The sequence below is a fragment of the Battus philenor genome, unplaced genomic scaffold (genome assembly GCF_028537555.1).
Source record: "Battus philenor isolate CCGP_79_NKW_IND1 unplaced genomic scaffold, ilBatPhil1.0.hap1 SCAF_2, whole genome shotgun sequence".
Lineage (NCBI taxonomy): Eukaryota > Metazoa > Arthropoda > Insecta > Lepidoptera > Papilionidae > Battus > Battus philenor.
This window is the reverse complement of record NW_027181682.1, coordinates 11,173,409-11,194,516: the sequence shown is the minus strand read 5'-3', so window position 1 is coordinate 11,194,516 and position 21,108 is coordinate 11,173,409. Positions and strand designations below refer to the sequence as shown.

The 21,108-nt window shown below is 31.9% G+C and overlaps 4 protein-coding genes across 7 annotated transcripts; 2 read left to right on the top strand and 2 right to left on the bottom strand.

Moving 5' to 3' along the window:
• Nucleotides 1-5,546: 5,546 nt before the first annotated feature.
• Paf-AHalpha (Platelet-activating factor acetylhydrolase alpha) lies at nt 5,547-8,085 on the bottom strand. Of its 2 annotated transcripts, none has more exons than XM_068765241.1 (5): nt 7,978-8,085; nt 7,794-7,899; nt 7,415-7,621; nt 7,223-7,345; nt 5,547-7,147 (listed from the first exon to the last, which is right to left on the bottom strand). In XM_068765241.1, the coding sequence occupies exons 2-5, from the start codon at nt 7,857-7,859 to the stop codon at nt 6,866-6,868; spliced, it is 678 nt and encodes a 225-aa protein (XP_068621342.1). In that variant the 5' UTR covers nt 7,860-7,899; nt 7,978-8,085; the 3' UTR covers nt 5,547-6,865. The 2 variants fall into 2 exon arrangements, with proteins under 2 accessions (XP_068621342.1, XP_068621343.1); XM_068765242.1 differs by having other exon boundaries at nt 7,794-7,881.
• Nucleotides 8,086-8,468: 383 nt separating this feature from the next.
• LOC137922318 (deubiquitinase OTUD6B) lies at nt 8,469-9,484 on the top strand. Its single transcript, XM_068765298.1, has one exon. The coding sequence runs from the start codon at nt 8,557-8,559 to the stop codon at nt 9,415-9,417; it is 861 nt and encodes a 286-aa protein (XP_068621399.1). The 5' UTR covers nt 8,469-8,556; the 3' UTR covers nt 9,418-9,484.
• A 2,296-nt stretch (nt 9,485-11,780) lies between these two features.
• Nucleotides 11,781-15,769, bottom strand: LysRS (Lysyl-tRNA synthetase). Of its 2 annotated transcripts, none has more exons than XM_068764921.1 (8): nt 15,516-15,636; nt 15,072-15,444; nt 14,663-14,914; nt 13,854-14,246; nt 13,579-13,761; nt 12,681-12,841; nt 12,063-12,303; nt 11,781-11,969 (listed from the first exon to the last, which is right to left on the bottom strand). In XM_068764921.1, exons 1-8 carry the CDS (start codon nt 15,617-15,619, stop codon nt 11,868-11,870), a joined length of 1,809 nt encoding a protein of 602 aa, XP_068621022.1. In that variant the 5' UTR covers nt 15,620-15,636; the 3' UTR covers nt 11,781-11,867. The 2 variants fall into 2 exon arrangements, with proteins under 2 accessions (XP_068621022.1, XP_068621023.1); XM_068764922.1 differs by lacking the exon at nt 15,516-15,636 and adding an exon at nt 15,643-15,769 and having other exon boundaries at nt 11,782-11,969.
• Nucleotides 15,770-16,741: 972 nt separating this feature from the next.
• Nucleotides 16,742-20,269, top strand: Mo25 (calcium binding protein Mo25). 2 transcript variants are annotated; one of them, XM_068765152.1, is made up of 7 exons: nt 16,742-16,906; nt 17,012-17,196; nt 17,283-17,399; nt 17,490-17,632; nt 18,189-18,357; nt 19,001-19,270; nt 19,560-20,269. In XM_068765152.1, the coding sequence occupies exons 2-7, from the start codon at nt 17,068-17,070 to the stop codon at nt 19,737-19,739; spliced, it is 1,008 nt and encodes a 335-aa protein (XP_068621253.1). In that variant the 5' UTR covers nt 16,742-16,906; nt 17,012-17,067; the 3' UTR covers nt 19,740-20,269. The 2 variants fall into 2 exon arrangements, with proteins under 2 accessions (XP_068621253.1, XP_068621254.1); XM_068765153.1 differs by having other exon boundaries at nt 16,750-16,804.
• The last annotated feature ends 839 nt before the right edge of the window (nt 20,270-21,108 follow it).

Sequence of the window (21,108 nt, the reverse complement as noted above, 5' to 3'; positions counted from 1 at the left end):
GCACCACATTTCAAATGCCGGCCACCAGTCTAGTACTACCCCTACTAATATTCCTTTACTTATCTCGTTTTGTTAACATGGGAAACTCCAAAGTAAGAAATATCTAAAACTGTTTAGTAGTGGACTTCTTCACTGACCACCTACATTCTAAAGTCAGCTACATACTGGATTAATAATATTGACCATCATTAAGGTCTTTGATACGAATATATGACAATATGCTAGGCGTATACGGTCAAGTAAAAGTCATGCTCGACCTATAGGTAACTCATTTTGGCGCGTGGAGCGGTACAGGTAACAAAAAGGTAACGAAACAGTAATTACGTGACAAAAGGTACAGTCACGCTCATAGTCATTTACTAATCCATAAAATAATAATTAGCGAATTTATCAAGTGTTTGTTGGAGGATTTTAAAATAATTGGAATAACCACGGAAATTTTGTTTTTCTTCGTAATTTTATAAATAATATTCTCAATTTTTTCGTACAGCAGCAGTGAAAATTTATCGATAATATTTTGTAGCGCAGGGCTGTTAAAGCCAAAAGCTAACTTGGGCAAAATTGACTTTAGGGCATGCAAAAAAATTTTTTGTTATGATAAAAAAACTATTAGTAGACTAGTAAATTGTATTAAAAATATAAAAAAATAATTTTCTGTTACCGACATTTGCTGCTTTGCAAGTATATTTTAGACGAGTACAAATATTACCCATTTCTGTTAAAGATCCGTCACGCTATATTCTCTGATTGTTGTTTTTTTTTAATGGTCAGGGCTTTATATTTTTAATTTGCTATTTATTTTTTTGTTTTATCGTTATTGAATTTTTTCACAGCAAGATTTTAAATTTATCTCTTTATTTTTATTATTATCATCATAGTTTGTTTACATTTCTTGATTTACTATTATTTTCATTTCATCCTGTTTTTACATGCTTACATGACCTATCTTATTTTTCGGTACCGTTTCTTTTGATCACCTCATCAACTATGGCCCCCGTTTTTGGGAGCCTCTCGTACCCCTAACTTATGTGGGATTAGGGACTTTTTTAAGCAAATAAGTTTTTCATTTTTGTTTTTTATTTACACTCTTTCATCCTCCTCAATTTCTTCTATTCTTTTTTTTTGTCCGTCACAATATCTTTCATTTATCTTACCATTACTTTTTTCTTTCATTGCCCTACATTCATCATCTTCCTACTTTTAAGTGGTTGGGTACATAATTTTATTCTCTATTTTATTATTTCTATTTTTACATTTATTTTTGGCTTTTCCCTTTTTGTTTACAATATCATTTTATCTATGTATTTTTCATTAGAACTTGACTATTCTCTTGACTAGTTTGTTTACATTTTTACTTTATTGATCTATATCTTATTTCTGTTAATAGTTTCGCTCGCCACCCTTTCGAGCGAACGAGATGAATGATAGGCGAAGATTGTCGTCGCCCATAAGTAAAGCGATGCTCACCAGATTCACTCCTATTTTTACTTCTGTCTCAAGGGCACTGTGCATTTTTAACTGTGAGGGACAGTAGGCCACAAGGTCGGCCACGGTCTGGTCCACGCCCGGTTTACAGAAGCACGAGGGGTCCTCCTTGAGCTTGAACCTGTGAAGGTACTCAGAGAACCCCGGTGCCTCGTGAAGAGCTGGACCAAGACCGTGTCCACCACGACTTTGCGGAGCACGCGATAGGCCTGCGTGGCATTTGGGAAAAATATCCTCGTTACTGAAGCCGTCGCTTCTTCCACATACCTCAAATTCCATTCGTCAAGCGTTTCCAGTTTGAGCTGTCGCTTGACGAATGAGATGGGGCATCCTTCATATACAGGTTAACATTTATTCTTCAGGGCCGCATTCTTGGCCAACTGGTCCGCCCTCACATTTCCCTCCGCCCCTGCGTGCGCTTTCACCCAAGAGGTACTTACATCCCTCCATTTCTTTCGCGCTTTCTTAACATTTTCTTTCACTCTTAACGCTAGGGGATGGAGGGTGTCAGGTCTTGCGACAGTCTGGAGGGCGGATCGCGAGTCGCTAAGTATCGCGCATTTCTGCGCTGACCCGCTGGCCGCGTACCTCGTTCCTTCCACTAAAGCCAGCAGCTCTGCCTGGTACACGGTGTAGAAGCCGCCCAACTTGAGTTTCTTACTGAACTTCTGTACGGCGCCCTGCATAACACAGAACACCGCACTCACTTTATCCTCTATGCGGCTGCCGTCAATATAAATTACCTGATCGGCAGCCACGGTGGCATGTTGAGCAGCCTCCTCACGTACCTCCGGGTAGGAGAACTCCACACCGATTTGTTCAGACGGGTGTGGTACTTTCAAGAAGCTTGCCGGCAACTCCGGTTCCCGGTCCCCCACCACGTGCCGAGAGAAACAACGTTTTATTTCAAATAAACGGGCTGCTTCAAGGACTTGCAGGACCAGAAGAAGCAGCAAGGCCTTGCAGTATTTGAGAAACGCAGGCCTATCTTTATCGTCATTTATTAGTGAGGCGATACTGTCCTCACTCACAAATCTTTGTTCATAATCAGTCTAAATGACTTCAAGGGGAACTCGTGTAGCTACATTCTTTTAACAGTTTATATTCATAATCACCATGTCAGACGTTGGACGTTCACCGCTACTGCCTGCCTCCATAATAGATTTCCAATAGAAGCGGCCTGCATTCAGCGTTTTCCGGCGACCTTATTAAGATCGTGTCACCTTGTCCGTCTTATGTTGCCCTAGCTGGCCCGTGATATGCAAACAGAATCTTAAGACACTACCAGCCACCGGTATAACTTCAGTTTATATTCTGAGAAATGACAAAGAAAATAAAAAATAAACTAACATTTCCAATGTCTCCCTAAAACGTTATTAATGAATACAGATGAGATAGATTTTACTAATAGTTATAACGCTAGAACGTAATCGTTGTTATTATATAATAAAGGCGTGTTTATCTTGTGTATTTGATTTATTCCCGAAACTTAAAAAAACATTAATATATATGTATATATTAAATGTGTGTATACTTTGAACCCCTTACATTATAAAGCACTAAATGATAATAGCGAAGTTCTAAGAATTAGAATTTATTAGTAATATATAAAACATTAAATTCTTACCAGTTCCTTATAAGATCCTATTGATACACAAATCAAAACTTATTTTTGAATATGGTACTACCTTTTTTAAATTAAGAATCAGTAGTTTTAATGGGTGTGGGTAAGGCTTTGATGTGTAAACATAGAACGGATGTAAATATTATCTGAATGCGACATTTAAGTGCCTAGATTACACAGGATCTATTATAACCTATTAACTGGATTTGTACGACGTAGTGATAACCTAGTGGCTAAGGATTTAGACAAGAATTTATATGAAACATGAAATTAAGCAGGCCACATAGGTACTAGAACAAGAGCCTTAAGAATTTGTAATGAAGACCACGGATCGGCAAGTGCAGTGTAAGACGTCCACCTACGAGATGAACTGGCGAACTCCGTAAAATGGCCAGAAGAAAAAGATCACTTTTAACCGATCCTATTGTAAATGTAAGGAGAGAAGATAGAGATCTATGTCCAGCAGCAGGTAGAAATGATCATGAATGTACATAAACTATAAAATTTATGTGTCTATATTAGCTCTTATCGAAGACCAAGCGATTTATGAGGGGAGTCTTTCTCCAGATTTGCTAAAGCGATGAATTAAGGAAACCGGTATCTTCTGTACTAAGAATTCGAAAGAATGCGTTGTGATTATTCATCAATCCGCGCACAACCCAAAGAGTGATCATAGAAGACCATAAAACGTTATTGTCTAACGTTTTTGAAGTTCCTAATTCTTACAAATTAGAAATAACTGAATTTAATTATGGAATAAACCTTCGCAAATTTGACAAACATCCTATGCATTTAGTCCACTATTGTTTACAATCGCAGCTATAGCGGTACTACCCTTGAGGATTAAGAAAACGTACAATACGGAATATATGTATACTACTTATGTGCTATAAAAATTACAGAAAAATTTAGTTAACCATGACTAAAATGCATAAATGAGATGACTGAGGACAAAAGCACTTCCGAAACCGCTGTACCGTGCTTTGGGAAAGTCAATCTGGTGATATTGTAGTATGCAGCGGCTCCAGCCTAGGCTTCGTAGAGAGAGCCCTCCAGCTTCGTTACTTAAACAGGTTTTAGGCTAAGCGGCCTCTACGCCCTGCACTCTTGCACCCGCGGAATCTGCAAATGACACTTCGGCAGCAGTGTAATCCAGGTCTAAAGAAAACTTAAGTGCGGCGAGGTGGAGGTCGAAAAAAGAACAGGAGCCCCGCCAGCGCGAGTTTATCCTGGATTAAGGGAACAAAGTGGTGAATACGCCTCCCTTGATGCCGCGCGAATACCTTATGTCCGATGCAGCAGTTTCGGTAATACTATATTTGACTGTCATAAAATCGCATTTGATTTCTTACTCAAGAGAGTGAAAGCAAATAGTAATTGTATTCAAATTGCGACCAAACCATTTTATAACAAAAAAATGTAAGTTTTATATAATCAAACTAACAATCAATTATAATAAGGTGCGTCGCATACGCTCTTAATAATAATCATCTCACAGCCGCAGTACGTCTGATTCTGGACATAAGCTTCCCAATAGATTTCCAACAGGATCGTTTTTGAAATCCTATTTTTTTAACTTTTTAATATTAAATTTTGATTTCGTTATGACATGTCATGTTTTTCAAATATTTGAAAATACATAGATAATGTATTTCCCTAATTCTTTTTCTGTAAATGTTGGTTTGCTAACAAATTATATATAACAATAATATCGTAATAAAAAGATTTTATGGTATACCATACATCACAGTAATATCCATAAGTCCAATCAAACGTGTGATTGCATGTGCTCGCCTATGGCGTGAAAGATGCAAACTGACAAGGTCGTTACCCCACTAGTAACGACCTTGAATTAACAGTAAAAGTTTTGACCCATGTTTCACTGACAGATAAGTGTGAATATTTCGGCAACGGACCAAGATTACGCAAAAGTATAGGTGGTATTTGAAATTATAGAGAAACCTAGTATCGAGGCAGTATAAATCCGATCTCTAATAAATCACATCATCATTAATTATCATCATAAGCCGATAGACATACATTGGAAGGCATAGGGCTCTCGTAAAGATCGTCATGTTAATCGGTATTGCGCTGGCCGTATCCAGCGACTTCCGTCGACCTTTATATTTATTGTGATAAATGGAAAAAATCAGTTTGCATTTGGACTGTTATATATCTTTTATGTTAAACAGGCATTTCATGGAGCATCTACTTAAAAAACCTACGAGCTTGGCAGTTTTTAACTCTGGTGAAATATCAAACTTAATACCTAAGCCTGGGGTCCAATCCAAAAAAGTTGTTAATGCCAACATATAAACAGCATTCAATTACCAGTTGATTGTGAAGTATAGTGATTCAGGCGGGTGATGATGATGGAAATGAGTATAACATACTTCATAATATAAAATGAAACAACTTTTAAGAAACAATTGCACTGTTTACTCACAAGCTTTTTCATGCAAATAAATAATCACATACAAGATTCAAGCGAATATTTGGCAACTTGAAGAAGAAAAGAGTACTTCCTTCGGTACTTTCTGTAACTAACCTTATTGTACAGGCTACATATTTTTCTTACGAAATAAGATATATTTTTGACAATGCATTACATTACATGTTTGTGTATAAAATGACACTGACTTTATGAGGATTATGTAATTATTTTTATTAAAATATTTTTGACTCAGTAGTAAAAATATTTATAATACTATTAATAAGTAAGTGCAATCCACATAAAAACTTTGGTTGAATTACAAAAAAATCTTTGGCGAAACCAAATTTTAATGTGATGTGCAAAAATTGCAAATAAAAAGCTGCATAATACGTCCATTTTGGCCTTAACATAATCCTTATAATTAAAAAATAAATAGTATCATATAGGAACACATTTCGCTAACAATAATGAGCAAATTGAGAATCATAGTAAATGCTGAAATGTATTCCTTAAAATAAATTTCGGATGGAGCTTATGACCAAAAAAATTTCAAAGTAGTGAAAGCAAAATAATTTGATGGAAATTACTTTAAAAGCTTTCCCAAGTTTGCATATTTGAAAATCTGAAGACCATTTTTGCTATTATACAGCAGCTATTACAGAAAATAAATGAACAAACAGGATGTGGCAATATCTTATTTTGATAAAATATATTTGATTTTTTACTGAATGATCATTGTTGTATTAATGTTAAAATTTGAATTCTTTTGTATATTTTTATTGTATAAGTTTCAAACTACTGAGAAAGAAACATTGACAAAGATTGAGAGCATTATTTATAAAAATACTTATTATCTCTTACATTATCATTATAACATTAACAGATACTTTTAGCACCTCTGTGACTGTAATATCTCAGATTATGCTACTTAAATATGATCCAAATGAATTGCATGTAATTCTTATGTTAATGTAACATATATTTTTAAATCAGTTACCAAGTAGTAAATCCATTGAAAAACAATTTTAAATAATTTTTTTTTCTAAAAAATAAAAAGCAGTGTCTATTAATTTTTGGACAATATCAACTTAAAAGCTCCATCATTTTACCCATTAAAAAAATCTACAAATTTTACTTTTTAATTAATAGCTTAACATGTTACAGATCATTGGAACACAGCCAAATAATTTAATGTAAATTGGAATGTTTAAGTTAAGGTATAATCATAAGTAGATGCTTAAGCCTAAAGTAAAAAAGCTAAGTACAACATTACCATCACAATGAGCTTCTGCAAAATAAGACCTGTAAATTTCAATGTTTTCTTACTCCGAGGGAGTTAAATCTTTTTCTGGTTCACCCTCTGATAATATTTGCTGGAGAAGGTCATAGATAGGCTCAAATGCTTTACGACAAGCAGTATTAGTTGGTATGAGATAGTCATGCATGTCATGATGACTAATACTGCCATCACTTTGGATAAAACCTTTATCAATGGAGACCATTTCAACTTTATTCATATTCACAACTTTTTCTCGTAAAAGGTGATTGATTTTATCATTCTTTTCTCTTAAGCAATTTGGATATTGGCCACGTGGGAGCAGACTCTGGAACAGTCCATACATTTAAATAGAAAACTTTTTAAAAGTGTGTTTATGTTATTCCAAAATAATAATACTTACAGGTAAAACTATATAAGCATTTGGATGTTTCTCTCTAATAGTCTGTACTATTTCAAGAATACCTTCACAGATTTCATCAGCTGAATTTCCAACATTATTTGTTCCAACATGTAACACTACAACCTATTACAAATACAATATTTAGAAAATGAATTATATATTGTTGAATGTAACATGTCTGAGTATACTTACCTTTGGATCAACATGATCAAGTTCACCATTTTTGATGCGCCACAAAACATTTTGAGTTTGATCTCTGTGAATACTAAAATTAAGGCAGTGTAGAGGAGCAAACCATTGGTTCCATACTTCAGTGTGTTCTAATGCTTGCAGTATCGAATCGCCAATAAAGACTACATCAGCTTCTTTTCCCTTTGCATCACACAAGAATCTGTTATGCTAAAAATAAATGGTTAGATTTAAAAAATATATATTTGTAACTGAAATAGAACGTGACTAGATTTATGGTCCGTTGCACATATAACACGAATTAAATTAATATTATTCTTACAATGCCAATAAAACCACGTCGATAAAAAAGGTTGTCAATAAAATACAGGAAAAAACTTACAATGCTGTTCCATCGCCCATCACCTTCAGTGTCATGTTGTGGAGCAGCATCGGAACACGGATTCATGCTATTTATCACTTTCGTAATTCTGTAAAACCAAAATTTTCTGCACAAATATACAAACTATATTCATTAAATTGGTTTTGATTTAATTTCTAGAAATGTCAATAATATGTTCATTTACCGTGCACAGTGTAGTAAGTTAAAAATCTTTCACTTTTTATGTAATGTAGACTAAAACACTAAGTACATAAACAAAATGTATTATAAAAAATATATAGAAAACAGCATGTTTTACTTAAGTTTATTATCTGTTGAGTTGTCTCATTCAAAATTTTTTCAATGCAGATTATATTGCTAATGGAGCCATAAATCGACCAAGTACAATTTAAATGTTTTATTGCTTTCTCGAATGTTACTAATTTAACAACAATTAAATTAATAATACGTGAAAGTGTGTTTCTTGTCGGGAAATGAATTAATAAGATAATTATGTAGTTTAAGTTATACCAGTATGCATACAATTTATCTTATTTTAGTATTTGTGCGAAATCTTTCGTGAATTATAATTATAAAAAAATCACCTCTCTTTTCTACTGTTCGTACCAAGTATTTAGAATTAAATATAACAGAATTTATGATAATAACAAAATATGCTAATTGAATACCGGCTAAACGAACGAAATCAATTTTAAGTTATCTATGAGTTTTTACGTCAAATACACAAGGGCTTGTAGTTTTGAATCATTTTCAATTGCTTGCAATGGAGAACCAAATTGAAGATGACAATGAATTAGAATCACTTGAAAGTAAACATCGAAAAGAGAGGAAAGAGTTACAGGGGCAAATACAGGCCTTAAAAAAGGCTGCTAAAAACGACAAAACAAAGAAAAAAGAGCTAACTGCAGAAATTGCTAGGTTAGAAACAGAACTAGATAACAGACAAAAAAAAGAAATAGAATTTGTCGCTAAAGATCTTACTGAAACAAAAACAGAATATTTGTGTGATAATGACGATGAGACAAAAGTTAAATTATCGAAAGCACAAAAGCGAAGAGTGAAAAAAGAACAGCAAGAAAGGGAACGTGAAAAAGAAATAAAGTTGCAGGAGAGAGAAAATATCAATGGACCTAGAAATATAGAAAATAATGCAATCTGTAACAGATTAAAAGAACTTAAACTAAAGGTTTATTCAGTTCCTTCTGATGGCGACTGTTTATATAAAGCTGTTTCACATCAGTTACAACTTAAAAGAAAACGGCCAATTTCAGTAGAAGATTTAAGGAAATTTACCTCTAAGTTTATCAGAGAAAATAAACAAGATTTTATGCCATTTTTAAGTCACCCTGAGACTTGTAATATGCTTACAGACAGTGAGTTTGAAGAGTACTGTAACAAAATAGTTAATAGTAAAGTGTGGGGTGGACAAATAGAAGTGCAAGCTTTATCTAACTATTTGAAGTGTCCAATAACAATAATCCAAGCAACTGGGCCAGCATCAATAAAGCAAGGAGAAGAATTTGAGGGTCCATCCTTAGTGATTACTTATCATAGACACATGTACAGTTTAGGGGAACATTATAACTCAACTCAAGATATAGAAAATGAAATCGTACAAAATTAATTTATGTTTAAGTTAAGACTACCTCTGTAAATACCTTTTTATTATTATACTTCAGATATTAATCAGATTTTTTTTGTTTCTCTGTTTATTCATGAGTACAAAATTTAAGTACATTGATTACATATGTTGCTCTTATATTATGCATTACTTATTAAAATAATGCTGTAGTGATTGATCAAGTAAAAACTGCACATTTTTTTTAAAATATGAACACATGTAAAGTACTTAATTGGCCTCTAGTTATGAACAAAACCTAATGAATATACATGAAGTTTCTAAACAATTATTGTGACTTCTGGTTTAATTCTACCAGAATATGTATGCACATATAAATTTTGAGTTTATATTTAATTAAAGGTTAAAATGTTTAAATCTTTTTAAAGGTTTGCTTCCCAAATTCATAATAGACTAGAGCTTGACTGTGACTGATTGTGATTTTAGGCAATATTGGCCCTTTTTGGTGAAAGGCTAGCCTATATGCCTTTCTCAGAGCCCACCACATTATATAAGGCCAGAAAAAGTTTGATGCAAGCAAATGATGTTACTAAATTAGTCCTTTTTGCACTTGGATCGGAACAAAATGCTTTTTCTCATATGAAGAATGTCTCTGAAAGAGATGAGTGACCATTATTTGACTTTGTATTGTGTAAACTCCTTGGATTGCTAATCTTAATCACCAGAACTGCATGGCCTGTCTCTTCACTGAGTCTATAACTACTAGTTGTGGTTTAGAAGTCTGCCCAGTGGCGTACCTAGGGGGGGGGCGGTGGGTGCGGTCCGCACCGGGCGGCACTTACCTTGGGGCGGCATTTTTTATATTTACTTATAGTATAGTTGTAAAAAGCAACTTATTCATTTCAAATTTATTTTCTTTCTTGAATAATAAATGATTATTAAAAGTTAATTAAATATTTGATTTATATAAATTATGATTAACTTTATGATTTCGAATATTATTCCTCGTTGTATATAAATGCATTTTAGTGTAAATTTTGGATTCTAATTCAAGAACAAGATAATAATTTTATTTAATTGTATTATTAAAATTCGTTGAACTCGTAAAAGGATCTTTACGACTTTGTTCGGCAATTTTTCCTAACTAAAATTATTTGATGTCAGTTTATAAATGTCATTTCTTTTGAAAAGTTTATATGATTACTTTGAAGTGATGTATCAATATTTTTAAATCAAAAACCACTATTTGATTGACATATAATAGAAAGGGCGGCAAACTGGAAATCGCCCCGGGCGGCAAAAGTTCTAGGTACGCCACTGAGTCTGCCCAGATATAGAGTCAGTACTTTACATTTTATTAGAACTTTGCTGGCCACCATCATGCTTTTTAGAAATTTACCTTAAAACTTCCCAGAGGTTATGGAGTATATGGCAGCTGCAAAAGTGTCCAGTAAAAAGTATAGGGTTTTTTTAGAATATGGGAGGTAGGAATAATAGGTTTCTCTTGGTTTTTAATTAACAGATTAGGCATATCCATTATTTAGATTTTGAATATAGTTCAATTGCACAATTTTCACAATTTCTGATTAATAATTGCCACCAATATGATAATCAATTGTTTTACCATATCTGCTTTTAAAGACTAAACTTGGCTAGTTTAAATACTTGTTAACTGTCTCTCTTTAGCTGTCCTAAAATAGAAAGGCAAAAGAGTGGTGTCTGAGAAATACAGTTAAAGTCACTTTGTGTCTGCATAAGCTATAAAACAGCAGTACAGGAACCAGTAAAGGAAGAAACAGCTGATGATGACTATTATATTGTCTATTGTTTGATTGAGATTGACAAATTATGAACAAAGCTTTGCTTTGCATAAATTAATACAATTTGTGTATATTGGCACAGGACTAAGTTGTAACACTAACAGAAAATCAAAAATTCCTCAGATTTGTGCAATAATATTCTTTTAAGTTATAACAAACTATTTGTTATTGCGAGTTATAATGTTATAAATAGTAAGATGCTATCAATTTCACTACATAATGATTTGCTCCACACAAAAAGATATCTACATTAGCATACATATACATTTGTGATATGCATGACTGGGAGAGGGCTTAGTTTTATTTCACATTAGGATTTGCAGCATTGGCAAGTCTTTAATTATATGAAATGTTGACATAAAATTAGTAGCAGCAAATCACTAGAGGCTGACAGCATAGATTGTTCATTGTGCTTCGCAAAGTCCATCTATTGAAATGATGATGTGCTTGGTAATCACTAAAGATTTTTTAATTTGTACAGTGAAGATAACCAAAACTACACAACACAGGGTGGTTAATGAAAAGCCCTATTACATTAATCAACAAAAAGTGTGCAAAATTATTACACTAAAAAATGAACAAGGAAAGATTTCTATAATTGTTCAACTCAATAATTTATTTTTAGGCAAAATACAAGATTGTTTTCAGATTTATAAAGTACACAATATTTTTGTATTATTGGTTTCCATTCACAGCAGCTCCAGAACTCTCATTTTCATCATCATTGTTATGCTTGTTGGGATCATCTGGTTTCATTGCAGGGAACAGCAAAACTTCCTGCAATGTTATTTACAATATAGTTTATATTTATAATAACTGCATAAGTGATTAATGAAAATATTAATAAATAACTAGCATTGATAAACAAACCTTTATATTGTTTGAGTCTGTTAAGAACATAGTAAGCCGATCGATTCCAATTCCCCAGCCTGCAGTTGGTGGTAAGCCATATTCAAGAGCAGTGCAAAATGCTTCATCAGTTGGTGGTGCTTCATCATCACCAGCAGCGCGGTCTTTGGCTTGTTGTTCAAACCGCTCACGTTGAGTAGCTGGATCATTCAATTCAGTATATGCATTGCATATCTCTTTTTTCATCACAAACAGCTCAAATCTGGAATGTTATAATCTAACTATAATCTCAAACAACTGAATGGGAAATTAATTCCCGTATTTTTATTTTTTAGCTTAATCACTATAGTTTATATATGATAAAAATGCAGTTAATCATCAAATTGTTAGAGAAAAATTTTCCGCCAAAAAGTATGATGATTTGACTTACTAATCAGACATAATTTTGTAGATTTATCTGGACGAAAATAATTACCTGAATTTTTATTGCTAACAAAATATACTAGTATATTTGGAATCATATAACAAATGGGAAAAATCAAAAATAACTATAAACTAATGTCAATAGACAAGTCCCTAAAAAAATTAATGCACTTCTTTGAATTAAATATTATACATGTATATCAGTAAATAGTATACCTCTCAGTCAAACCAGGAACTTCCCTGTGATATTTAGATAATGGACTCATAATTTGTGGATGGTCTAATATAAATGTTGGGTTAATACACTTTTCTTCAAGAAATTCTCCAACAAGTTTGTCAAGTAGTCTTGCTGTTGTTCTAGGCATTGGACATTCGACCTGCATACAAAAATTTATTAACCAATAAGTGTACACCTATCCCCCGATTAACACGGTAGACACGTTCCTGAGAAAAACGTGTAAATCGAAAATTAAAAATTTAAAGTCAAAACCGTGTAAATCGAAAATCTTGCAGAAAATACATAATTTTGCTATTTAACAGTTATGATTTTTTTCAATATTTTAAAGTATACACAGAAATAACAATAAAATGCATTGACAAGTCAAAATATTTAATATATTACGGAAACACTTTTTTTTATTTATAATAATCTAAATTATGCACTGAATTCTAATTTACGAATACGGAAAATTAAATCTTTTTAAAACTTTGAAACTTTAATTTATATACAATTTTCCGTAGATAAAACTTTAATTTTTTTTAATGCGAAGAAATACAGACAGTGTGCGTGTGCAGTAAATCAGCACATAAGCTCGGGATTCCCCGTGAAATGTGTAAACAGCACACGTGTTCAATCACAGTACCATTTAATAGAGTGCGATAAAAACAAAAAAAACTTATTTATAGATAGGGATAGGTGTATATGTATACAAGTAAACACATCTTTAACTTTACATTATAACAAGCACTAAACATAAAAATCATAATTTTTTACTTCAAACACATCCAAATAAATAAATTTTAAAAGTGAACATTTACTAGGAACTTAAAAAACAAATAGACTGAGGTTTAAAAAATATATATCTTTTCTTTCATTTTCGAAATAATTACCCACCTCGTGTTTTATACATAAGTTACTAAGCAGCGCATTTGCTTCAGGCGTATCTAATTCATTAGCAGGTGGCAGTTTTACATTTAAAAGTTTCTCCAAGGTGGCAATCATGGGTACTCGTGCAAAGGGGGGTGTAAAATCTATTTCCACTTCTTCACCTTCTGGTCCATCAGGATGATATTTAACCTGGATATATGAAATAAAGTTTTATAAAATAGTTTAAAAAATAAGATGTAATATTGTTTACATTATTATAAATGTAGTCAAAATATAGTTACCTTATAAGTACCATGTATGTTTTTCACCATTCCAGAAATCATAGTCTCCGTGATACTAATGAGGTCATTGTAATCAGCGTAGGCCATGTAGAATTCACAAGTTGTGAATTCAGGGTTATGTGTTAGATCAATGCCCTCATTTCGGAACTGCCGACCTATTTCATACACACGGTCTAAACCACCAACAACCAACATTTTGTGATAAAGTTCTGGAGCTATTCTCATATAAAGATCCATATTCAGCTCATTGTGATGTGTAACAAATGGCTTAGCTGTTGCACCTCCTGGTATCATATTCATCATAGGGGTTTCAATTTCCAAAAATCCTAGGCCATCCAAAAAACGTCTAATATAAGAAATTATCTTCGCTCTTGTGTAGAAAGTTTGCCTTACCTGTAAAAATATGTTTTTTTAACAGACAACTGTTTTCCTTTTTTAAAAGATAAAGAGCATAAGAACCAATTATATGTTGTACAAAGGATTTTACATTTTTATAAGAAAATTTGTTTTTCCTCCATCAATTATGTAGCAAGTGAGGTAAAAGAAACCACTGTCGAGTTTCTTTTTGGCTCATTTCAGCAAATCAGCATTCCGACCCAGTAGTTACTTGCTTTAAAATATTTGATGATTCAATAGTGCAAATGCCTTATAGAATTAAATTATTTTGATGTTGAAACTTAATACTTGAGGCACCACATATAAGGTTTTAAGCTAAATGACCTCATTACAGATTCAAAGAAAAAATCTTTCTTGAATGTTTAAAATTTATGATAAATACAGTAATTTATTAAATAAATATGTTAATTAACCTTGTCATTTAAAATAAGATCTAAATATCTCTTCCTAAATCTAGTTTCTTTATCTTTCAGACCAAAATGTAAGTGTGGTAACATATGCAGGCATGGAGACAACAGTTTAACAGTTTTGGGTATAATAGAAAGCTCTCCTTTTTTTGTTTTTCCTGGGTGACCCACACAGCCAATGATATCACCTCTTCTCAGCTTTTCTGTGTCACTGACAAACTTTTCCTCTGATTCATACAATTTAGCATTGGCCATTACCTAGAACAATAACTTAGATCAGGTAATGAAATAGTTTACAAATAAATATTACATAGATAATTGCATTAAGTTGTAGTGGAAAATACACTAAAATATCAAATGTAGGTGGGTTTTTGATTTCTATTTATATCATACTTATTTTATGTTCTTAACATACTTGAATTTTTACACCTTCAGCCCTCAAATCATAAAAGATTAACTTTGCTCCAGATTCACGAATAGAATGAATTCTGCCTGCAACAGACAATGTGATATTCTCCAATACTTCTCCACTATCCAAGTTGTTATATTTCTCAATGAATTCTTCTAAGGATATCGTAACAGTAAATTTATGGGGATATGGATGCTCTTCTTTGGCACCGCTTTTAAGTGCAGCAATAGCCGTCGTTCGCAGTTTATAATATTCATTAGGACTTATTTCCTCTTCTGCTTTGGCTAATTTCTTTTCTGCAGTTTGAGCTGGCTGCTGTGCAGCTTTCTCAGCCTTTTCTTTTAACTTTTGCTCAGCTTTCATTCGCCGTTTCAACTCACTGCAACAACAGGTAAAAGTAAACACGTAAGTCTCATTATCTCTTTACATTTACGAAGTGAAATAACAAACCGTTTGCTTATTGCAGTTGATAAATTTGCAAATCGATTAATTGCATATGTGTTTCTTAGTGTCCGGTTACCAGCAAAAATCTTTAATATCTTCGAGGTGAACATTTTAGATGGCACTTAATACTCACTTCTTAGATAATTTTTCACTGGGAACTTCAGCCATGATTCCTTATAAATCTTAACTTAGACACAAATATTTCCAATATATAACCTAAATCTAAAAATTAGCTTGACATCAACGACACGTTCACTTTAGTATTATTTAAATGTCAGTGCCTATTTTTTTTTATTTTACGGCTTAGCTTCGAAGATTTTAAATCAGATTTTCACTGCACGTAAGTATTTTAAAGTTCAATCACAATATGACAAATAATTTTGGTATAATTCACTTAGTTAACTCACAAATATTTGAGTATTTAATACTAATAATAATATTCTAGGTATTAATTAAGAGTCACCATAGTGTATTTCTTCTTAATATTGCAGGCATCTACCGTTACTTGCCGTTTACAGTTTGCTTTATCCCGTCATATCTTCTTGTGATTTTATATTTGTGGTCTTTTTCTGCAAACAAACGGCATTGCGTTCAATTTGCATTGGAGTCAGCTTTACTGCAGCCAACTCCACTTTTCGAGAAATACAAGCAGACTTGATGTCTCTAGTGATCTCGAAGAAATACAGTGGTGATCTGAGATGGGTAGTCTTGTAGAGTGCTACCTCCGTACACCACTGTTGCCTCTGGAGCCGCTGTGACCTTTTATACTATGTAGCATTACAAAATTGCAGTAAGTAGTAAAAACCTTTTTATGTTCATATTTGTTAGTGGTAAGTGATAACAACCCTTGTTCAACCTGTAAGATTTGTATCCTCGCCTAAATAATATGCAATGAGACCATATCTTTCATCATAAATCAGCACAATTTTAATATTCATTAAAATTATAGTTAAAACTTTTTAGTAATTTTAATATTTCGTAATTAAATAATTGTAATAATAAACTTTAACAAATGTACTATATAATGGCATGCTGTTCTTGGGATCTTTAATAAATATCAACAGTTTTCAAGAATTTTTATGTTATTTAAGATATAATAAGGAAAAATACGTTATCCTGTAAGAAAATTTTAACAATATAATTAATTATAAAATTGTACCTCCAAAAGTTAAATTTTTGTCATAATTTTATTACTATAATGGCAAGTTAATATTGACATCACAGCTGTTCGTTTCGTCTGGCTGTGGTCTATCTTGCTAGAGTATCTAAATTTTTATTATCTTAAATTGAGTGAGGTTTAGTATAATTAGTGTATATTAAAGTAAATAAAATACAATATAAACTATCCTTTCTGCTCGGGAACAACTGTAAAGGTTATCAGGATCAGACGTCGTAGTGTAATTTTATTTTTATTTCCCTTGCATTCTCTTGAATATCAAGTACATAGTGATAGGATCTCTTCATTGTATGTTTATGTTATTGTTGCATATTTCAAATTTCAGGTCCAATCTTATGTATACAGAGTTTTCGAATAGTCGGTGAAAATTATTGTGACATTATGCCTCTTTTTGGTAAATCTCAAAAGAGTCCTGCGGAGCTCGTGAGATCATTAAAAGATGCGGTTACAGCTTTAGAGAGAGGAGATAAAAAAGCAGAAAAAGCACAGGAAGATGTTAGCAAAAATTTGGTAAGAGATTATGTTTTCATCTTTTTGTGTGTGATTTGATTAGTTGGAATGATAATACAATTACGTGATAAAATGATGTTTCACAGGTGTTAATTAAAAATATGCTGTATGGGACATCTGACGCGGAGCCACAGACTGATATTATAGTGGCTCAGCTAGCACAGGAGCTTTATAACACCAATCTTCTTCTACTATTAATACAAGTACATTTTAACCTATAATTGTATATTTGATATTTAATTAATGCACTGCAATGTATGTAATTTTAATATGGTATATTATTTTTTTTTAAGAATTTGAATCGAATTGACTTTGAAGGGAAGAAAGATGTAGCTCAAGTTTTCAACAATGTTTTGAGACGTCAAATAGGGACTCGTTCACCAACTGTGGAGTACATATGTACTAAGCCAGAAATCTTGTTCACCTTGATGTCTGGGTAAATAATTATTACACTATTGATAAATACACATTGTGACATATTTGTTTTTCTAACCAGTTATTACTGGATTTCACATTGTTTAATACACACATAATTTCTCAGAAAGAAAGCATAATTATCTTTTTAAAAGTAACAATGAACACATTTTTTTATATATTTATCAAATAATAAAAAATTCTTTTACTGCTGAAGAACATGTACTATGATACATTAAATACAAACCAATATATTTTTATATTTACACATTTTTTTAAGTAATCATCTATAATAAATTGGTTTGATCATTACTGGGGATATTTCTTTGAAATTGATTTATTTTAAATGTACTAATATGATAATAACTTAACTTCCAAAGAAAAAAAAAAATTTTTTGCAATAAAATAAAAAAAAAATGATATGAGTGTGAGAAATAAATTTATTGGATCTAATAAATCATGGATAAATATAATAGAGAAAAAAACAAAAATGTCTGCATTTGAAACGCTTTGAAGGGTGTTTTTTGTTTCTGAATTAATTAGTTATATTAATTATGTATTATTTATTGTTGGGCAAGGTATGAACATCAGGAGATTGCATCAAATTGTGGAACAATGTTGCGAGAATGTGCAAGATATGAAGCACTTGCAAAGATAATGTTGTATTCAGATGACTTTTACAATTTCTTCCGTTATGTAGAAGTTTCCACTTTTGATATTGCCTCTGATGCCTTTTCTACTTTTAAGGTAAGCTATTTTGATTAAAAAATATATGAAGAACCCAACATGTCTATTACTCTGCCTTGTTACATGATCTTAGGTGTGCTTACATTTTATTATTAAATATTCTTATGATATTAGTAATAAGTATTAATGCTTAATTCATACCCAAAAAAAAGCCAAGAATTTGGGACTTGACTTATCTAATTTTAATGATACATTGTTTATAATTAAAAGATCCACATAGACAAAAAATATTTATTTCTCACAATATCACACATTAGAAGCCATTTATTTTCAAGCAAGTCATTGAGGAAAAAGAATGGTGAATAGACAGTAGTGGCATAATCCCTTAATATCTTGTTTATAAATGCCAATAAACTCTCAAAAACATTTCTATTCAATCGCATCATAAAATATTTAATACATGAGAATACTAATTTACTCTATAGAAGGATAATTGTTTCCTGTCCAACCATAAAAGCAGTTTGTCATTTGTTTATGAATAATAGAGATTACATAAAACTCAGCTTTTTTTCATTGTTAAAGGACAATTAAAATTACTGCTCATAATAATTGTAAGAATACCACTAGTTTCTCTATTCATCCTCCAAAATTACAAATAGCTTTTATACAGAAAATGTTTACGTAATGTTTCTTACATTTGCAGGAATTGTTAACAAGACATAAGATGTTATGTGCTGAATTCTTAGAAGCCAACTATGATAAAGTGTTTAGTCATTATCAACGATTGTTAAATTCTGAAAATTATGTAACTCGACGGCAGAGTCTTAAGTTACTAGGGGAGTTGCTCCTGGACCGACACAACTTTTCTATAATGACACGCTATATCACTAATCCAGACAACCTGAAGCTTATGATGAACATGCTTAAAGAAAAATCACGTAATATACAGTTTGAGGCCTTTCACGTTTTTAAGGTACTGATGACTTTTATGATAATGACAGTAGGATCGTTTGTTTTTTTTTATCTTAAAGTCTTGTTTGGCATAAATTATGCTCAACTAACAGAGAAATACTCTATCATCAAATGACAAAATAAAAATGTATTGCTGCAGTATCTTCTGTAGAGTATACTAGGAACTAAATGACATATTGTACTTCTTAGGGTAATAGTGTATCTAGTATAACAAATATAATCTATACAACAAATTTTATTATTTGCTTTATAAGTTCTGAAAAAAAATTAATGCACTTTTTCAATTTCAGGTATTTGTAGCAAACCCCAACAAACCAAAACCCATTTTGGATATTCTGTTACGAAATCAAGACAAGTTAGTAGATTTCCTCACCAAATTTCATACGGACCGTTCTGAAGATGAACAGTTCAATGACGAAAAGGCTTACCTTATAAAGCAAATCAAAGAGCTTAAACCATTAGAACACTAACATTTATTGCATTTTCTTTTCGCCACTTCCCCGTCAAAAGAAGTTAGTATAGACGCTATTATATTTAAATGCTTCTAAGTCACCGGAGGGTGTTGTGCGCGCCTTGAGGATATGATGGCTCAGTAATAAACGTTGGAATTCTGATGGATTTTACACTTGGTCTGTGATGAGTCAAGGGAGAAAGTATATTTGTGCTACAAGCAAATTAACATTTTTAATAAAGATTTGTAGGGTTTAGTGTTACTTAATGGTTTCACTTATATCTTTTGTAAGTTGTTAAAACCATTTTTAGTTTTTATGACGTGTTTAGTGACAGCCCTGAAGTCACACTGCAAATAATATAATTATTATATCACAATATTTTGCAACTAATTTTATGATTTAAAAGTCTAAGAATCTGAAAGTTATATCAAATTGACTTTTGGCTATGTTCGTTTTATGCATATGCTATCTTCATATTAATTGTTAAAAATAACTATATTTTGTATATTATGATATTGTCAGTATTTGTTGTTTATTATATTATACTATTATTGGTATGTATGTCACACAAATATTGTTTTATAATTCAGTTATTCAGGTGTTGTTTATAAACATTAATAAAATTAAAAACAAATCTTATGTTAGTTATGTAATATTATCTAAATTTCTGTACCGTTCCAATTGTTCAAAGATATTTATTTTTCTGTATGATTTATGCAATTACATTCTGTCAAAAATGAATAAACTAAAATATTTATAACATTATATTTTATTTGCAATTCCTTGGCGGTTCAATCGAAATCACATTTCATTGTTGATATCAAACTTATGAATAAAAACTATAATACTAGGTCTATTTTTATTGAGTTCACACCATTAGATGTCAGATATTTTAAAAGTTAAGAGAATACTTTATTGACAATAAAACACTCGGCTTTTTAAATTGTATAAAAAAGTAATGCAGCTTTTAGGGCGTAAAAACATAACCGACAGTCAAAAATAGTACTGGCGATTCTAGTTATCCCATTTCTTACATAACGTCTGGTGATATCACTATTTTCAATACAGTGATATCTTCAAATTAGTTTCGTCAATGTGATCCGGTCACGACATGTATTGCGCATATAAGTCGTTTGGCTACACATGTCGTGATATATTATGACGTTGACAATTCTATAATTGTCAACATATGTATAGTTGAAAGTGATAAATGCGCGATAGAGTTGAAATTTAGAGAACTTAACCTTAGAGAATCAGAATTAATTCAAATTTAAAAAATCTAAGAAAAATAATTCATTGGATATTTTTACCGATAAGCAGTACAGCAATAACTATTATTCAATCATTACGTGCTCGTGAAGCCGAGAATTTTGTAAATAAATTCTTA